Source organism: Herpailurus yagouaroundi, unplaced genomic scaffold (genome assembly GCF_014898765.1).
Source record: "Herpailurus yagouaroundi ecotype Mexico unplaced genomic scaffold, PumYag 77, whole genome shotgun sequence".
Classification (NCBI taxonomy): Eukaryota; Metazoa; Chordata; class Mammalia; order Carnivora; family Felidae; genus Herpailurus; species Herpailurus yagouaroundi.
In genome coordinates, this window is record NW_024412388.1 from 76835316 (window position 1) to 76841315 (window position 6000).

Sequence of the window (6000 nt, forward strand, 5' to 3'; positions counted from 1 at the left end):
ATTTATTTCCATCTTCTTTAACCTCTTTTCAACAATGTTTTGTGGTGGTTTTTTTTTTTTTTTTTTTTTTTTTTAAATTTAATCATATATCTCTACCAACCTATCTTCTTATTTATATAATCTCTACACACAACATGGGGCTCAAACTCACAACTCTGAGATCAAGAGTCTCATGTTCTTCCAACTGAGTCAGCCGGGGACCCCTGTTTTGTAGTTTTTAAGTACTGTGTAAGTTTTACATTTCCTTTGTTAAATTTATTCCTATTTAGTTTTGTTGATGCTAATATGAATGAAATGGTTTTCTTAATTTCATTTTCAGTTTGCCTCTCAATTTTTTAACAATGTACAGATGGAAAATGTGACTGTCTCTAATTGTCAGTCCACCCAGATTAAAAGCAAATTAAATTTCCAGAAGAAATACACCTTTTCCTGGTACCAAAAACCATGAAAAATTTCTTCCCTTTGTCCTCATAAAGGGGATTCTGTGTAATATGATAATACTACATCCTCAACAGTACCTTCTAAAAATAAATGTAATATCCAAAGCAAAACTTTGAATCAAAATCATGTGAGAAGCCTTTTAAAACATACAGATGATTTGACTCCATCCTAAATAAGGATTTAGGGAAGAGGGGTAGACCAGGGCATGTGCATTTTTAAAAAGTGTCTCTGGGTAATTTTGATGTTTATGAGTGATTAGTGACTACACTAGGTGATTCAAAGGATCTAATTTCCACAGTTGTAATTACTATGCAGTTTGTCATGAACATGAGAAACTTATTTAAAAGCACTGAAGCCATAGGGGTGCCTGGGTGGCTCATTCGGTTAAGCGTCCGACTTCGGCTCAGGTCATGGTCTAATGGCTCTTGGGTTCAAGCCCCATGTCAGGCTCTGTGCTGACAGCTCGGAGCCTGGAACCTGCTTCAGATTCTGTGTCTTCATCTTTCTCTCTCTGCCCTTCCCCATCTTGGGCTCTGTCTCTGTTTCTCTCTCTCCCTCTCTCTCTCTCTCTCTCTCTCTCAAAAAGAAACAAACATTAAAAAAATTAAAAAAAAAAAAACAAAACACTGAAGCCATGGTAATGATATTCAAATGAATGAAGTTTAAGAAATACTGGTTAATCTCAAACTGATTTTTCTGGTGAGTTCAATTTAGATTGTGATCACCAAATATACCTTGCATGTTTAATGCTTTATGAAGTGGGAACTGAAAAGGGAGGATGGAAAAATGATATTTAATTTTGACTCTTGTTGATATCCTAGCAAAAACTGATCCTAAAAATGAAGAAGAAGAAAAGCGACGTATTGAAGCTCGGCGAGAAAAACAAAGGCGCAGAAGAGAAAAAAACAGTGAGAAATATGGAGATGGATACAGGTTTGTGCTTAGTAGAGTCTGAAAATTGGTCTTATTAAAAAACAGTTTCCTAGGAAATGCAAATACATCAGTTGGAATGTGAGAAAATTCATGGGGTCAAATGAAAAGGCTTGATCAAAGATATATAGGAATATTTTTGATTCTTGGTATTTATGTGCAGTCACACTGAGAAAAATAAGAAACAAGAGTTCCATCCCTAATGGTAATTTAAAAATAAAAAATACCTAGAAATACAGTATTCTTAAAAAAGAAATACGTGTCATGACATGAAGAAAACCACAGAGTCTTGAGATTTGACTACATGGAGACATAGTGATATTCTTGGATAGAAAAACTAAATAGTAGAAATGTAACAAGTGTCGTCAATCTTGATTCCAAAGAAGATTCTGTAAAAGAAGAGTAGATGAGTAGGTACTAGCTTTTCTAGATAATCGAAACATTTGAAAGCTGTAATAGTTAAAAATATGTGGCACTAAAAAAAGGCTATTAGTATAATAGGATTATTAACCTCTAAATACATGTGTTATATGTAAGAATGTAATGTATAATACAAATGTTGCAAACAAAAGGAGAATTGCTTAAAAGGGGGGGGGGGTTGCTTGAACAACTGAACAATAAGAAAAATAGTTTAGATCCTCTTCTTACACCAGTGAAGATGAATCCATTGGATGAAAGAACCTACAAAATGGAAAATAACAGGAAAATAAAATAGAATATTTTAATTGCTACAGAAGTCTTTTTTCTAGGCTTAAAAGTGGTAGATTAAATTACAAAGGGAATAATGACCACATTAGTTTCAATAAAACTTTACACCTTGAAAACAGACAGACTTGGAAAATATTATAAACACAAGAATGATTAATATCTAAGGTAAACATCACCCAACCAGTATTTTTTAAAAAGTAAAAACAAGATGCCTAATATATGATTGGGTGAAGGAACAATAGCTAGTTCATAGTTTTAGGGGAAACGCTGAAACTCATTGTAAGATAAACTGGGAATTTAAATAATAGCATGGCATTTTATTAGGAGAAAAGAAACATTGATTTACTAACATGGATACAATCAAAGCACACACTTATAATTGCTGGTAACCAAATAATATGGTTTTAACTACTGGGAAGCAGTTTAACAGTCCTTAAAAATGTCTTGAATTTTTTTATAGTCCATGATCTCTCCAGGAAGATAATGTAAAAGTAGAAGAGTTTAATCTAAAAAGCTGCCCTTTACAGCATTATTTATAATAGCTCCAGACATGAAACAAATATCAGTGACAGAGAGTAGTCAAGTATGTGTAAATTTTGACACATCCCTCTATGGGGTCTTAGGCCATTGTTGAAAATGAAGGCTATAAAGCCTGTAGTAACATGGAGAAAATGCAGGCAAAATAGAAAAATATATATATATATATAACGTGTAAAGTTGTGCATGAAAACGTCTAAGAAAATTTCTCAAAAGGACAGTATTTGATCCTTCTTTCATCATCTTTCTCTGAAATTGCTGCTTATGCTAGGAAAATAAAGATTATAAAATTTAAAAAGTAAATTCAGTGTATGTTTTGTTTAGAACATAGTTTTGCTCTTGAAAAGTTAATTTGTGTAGCATGAGGGGAGTGAAATATTACATGTAAGTGAATTTTCTATATGTCTAAAACTTTATCTTAGTTCAGAAAATATTTTAAGAGCAGCATCTGCAGACCTTTCCATGGAGATATGTTTACGTTGTCCGTTTTCTTTCATATTAAACAGGATATTCTTTGTTACTATTTGGTTTTAACATATACATTGATTTTATTTATGTAAAATGTGGTAAAAGAAAATTCAGTTGCATCTGAATTCCCAGATTTTTTTGTTTACTTAGACTGTCTTTGATTTTAGTGAGATAGGTATTGCATTTGGCCCATAAACCACATGGGGGTTCAGGGTGCTAATTCTCCAGAGTTACAAATCTGTAACTTTGGATTCCTCCAACACTTCTTATAGCCACCTGATGACTGGAAGCCTTACTGAGAACTTAAACAGTTGATAAACATATTCTGTATGTTATTTGTATTATATACTGTATTCTTATAATAAAGTAAGCTAGGGAAAAGAAAAAATATATATATTTTAAAGTTTATTTATTTTGAGAGAGAGAGAGCACACGTGAGCGGGGAAGGGGAAGGGGCAGAGAGAGAGAGAGAGAGAGAGAGAGAGAAAATCCCAAGCAGTCTCTGTGCTGTCAGTGTAGAGCCAGACCTGGGGCTGGAGCTCAAGAACTGTGAGATCATGACCTGAGCCAGAATCAAGAGTCAAGACGCCTAACCAACCGAGCCACTTTTTTCCTAACGAAGAGAAAATACATTTACAGAACTATACTATAAAAAAATCTGTGTATAAGGCACCTGTGCAGTTCAAATCCCTTTTGTTTAAGCTGTACTTCTGTAATCTCTGTCCAGCTTTAATAACCTTTTCCTGTGCTCTTTCTGATATGTTACTCCTAATTTGTTGCCACCTGAGAAACAATAGGATTAAGCTTCTTAAGAATTAACCCATGAAAAGAAGTTCTAGTGTTAAGAGGCAGGTAGTTTTGTTCCTTGACAGTATCCCTGCCACTGTGGATAGAATTCCTTCTTTTGATGGGTGACGGGATTAGTGAAAACAGTGAAATGAACTCTTTGTTTCAAGTGTATAGGAATCTGAAGCTGATTTTACATTATGAGATTAATTTTGCTATTTACCCCTGAATACTTTCCCCTTTAAAAATTATAGCTTTGGGGGCACCTGGGTGCCTCAGTTGGTTAAATGTCTGACCTTGGCTCAGGTCTTGATCTCGCTGTGGGTTTGAGCCCCACATTAATTAGGCTTCTGTGCTGTCAGTGCACAGCCCGCCTCAGATCCTCTGTTTCCCTTCTTTCTGACCCTCCTCTGCACACGTGCACACGCGCATGTGCTCCCTCTCTCTGTCAAAAATAAACATTAAAAAAAGTTTAAAAAAACTAAAGCTCTGGATATATCTGTGTTAATATACATGTGTGAATTGGAGAAAATGAAAGAACTGAACTTTCATTTAGCTATAAATATAAATCTCATATAAGCTAAAGTATGTCAGTTCAATTAAGTTGTCATTTTAGAATAAGAATCCTTTACAATAGTCTAAAATTATTATAATTTATCAGAGCAGTTTTGCTTTGAGTTAGGAAGGTAAGAGACTGACAATAAATAACTATTCTTGCGATACATTCTTTTTGGATATTTGAATGCTTTCAGTATAATAGAGTAGAGGGAGCCAGGGGGAGGGGACAGGGGTGTGAGAGCTATAAACAAACAATAGTATAAAGGGAAGAGTGCCAGAAGAGAAGTACAAAGTGATCTTACGGGAGGTGACTTCTCAGTAGGAGTGCAGGAAAATCAGGGAAATGGATGGAGGCAGTATTTGAACTGACTTGGGAATGGTAGGATAAATAAAATAAATGGTAGGAGCTGTTAGGCAGCCCTGGTAGAGGGCATGGCTCGAGGTTACAGCAAGGAAACAGGGACCTTTCATTCATATTCTGGATATGGAAAGCTGTGTAGATTGAACAGGGCTCTAGTCGGGATTGGCAAGTGTGATTTAATTTGAACATTTAATGAAGACATACTGTGTGCCAGATACTGTTAAAAGCATTCAGTAGGGGGATGGGGTGCCTGGGTGGCCCAGTTGGTTGAGTGTCCACCCTCGGCTTAGGTTGTGATCTCTTGGTTTGTGAGTTGGAGCCCCGCATCGGTCTCTGTGCTGGCAGCTCAGAGCCTGGAGCCTGCTTCGGATTCTGTGTGTCCCTGTTTCTCTGCCCCTCTGTCTCTCCATCTCTCTCAAAGGTAAATAAACCTTAAAAAAATTTTCTTTATAAATATTTAGTAGGGGGGCACCTGGGTGGCTCAGTTGGTTAAATGTCTGACTCTTGATTTTGGCTCAGGTCATGATCTCACGGTTTGTGAGATCGAGTCCCACTTTAGGCTCTGTGTTGACAGTGTGGAGCCTGCTTGGGATTTTCCTTCCCTCTCTCTCTGCCCTTCCTTTCTTGTGCTCACTTGTGTTCTCTCTCTCTCAAAATAAATAACTTAAAAAAAAAATAAAAGTATTTAGTGGGTAAAGCCAACAAGATATAGGAGAGATTAAAAACTTTTTTTAAGGGCAGCTAAAAGTGTTTTGACTTTGTTTTATGATGCTTAAGTCAGTGAAGCCAGTAAAGTGCTGTTGTCTCTTTTAGGAAGTGACTAATTAATTGAATTATTACTGTGTGGCGGGAACTGTTCTAAGGGCTTTATATACTTTTTTTTTTCCATCCTCAATGATACTTCTATAAGGGTTCTCATTGCATTAAGATAAGAAAACTGTGATCCAGAGAAGTCAAGTAATTTGCCCAGTGTCTCACAAGGGGGCTCTGATATAAACCCAGCAGCAGGCTCCAGATCCCAAAGTTTTAACTAGGAAAATTAATATAATAGTGATATAAGGAATTAATTAGAGGGGCACCTGGGTGGCTCAGTTGGTTAAGCATCTGACTTCAGCTCAGGTCATGATCTCGCAGTTGGTGAGTTTGAGCCCCGCATTGGGCTCTGTGCTGACAGTTCAGAGCCTGGAGCTTGCTTCAGATTCTGTGTCTCC

The 6000-nt window shown here is 36.2% G+C and overlaps 1 protein-coding gene across 5 annotated transcripts in view; it reads left to right on the top strand.

Annotated features, from left to right (window-relative positions):
- ZNF326 (zinc finger protein 326) overlaps window positions 1–6000 on the top strand; it is a 36835-nt gene that overhangs the window by 21570 nt on the left and 9265 nt on the right. For all 5 annotated transcript variants that reach the window (XM_040470913.1, XM_040470914.1, XM_040470911.1 and 2 more), the window contains one exon: window positions 1263–1374. In XM_040470913.1, coding sequence (XP_040326847.1) covers window positions 1263–1374 — 112 coding nt within the window. The remainder of the gene's footprint in view (window positions 1–1262; window positions 1375–6000) is intronic.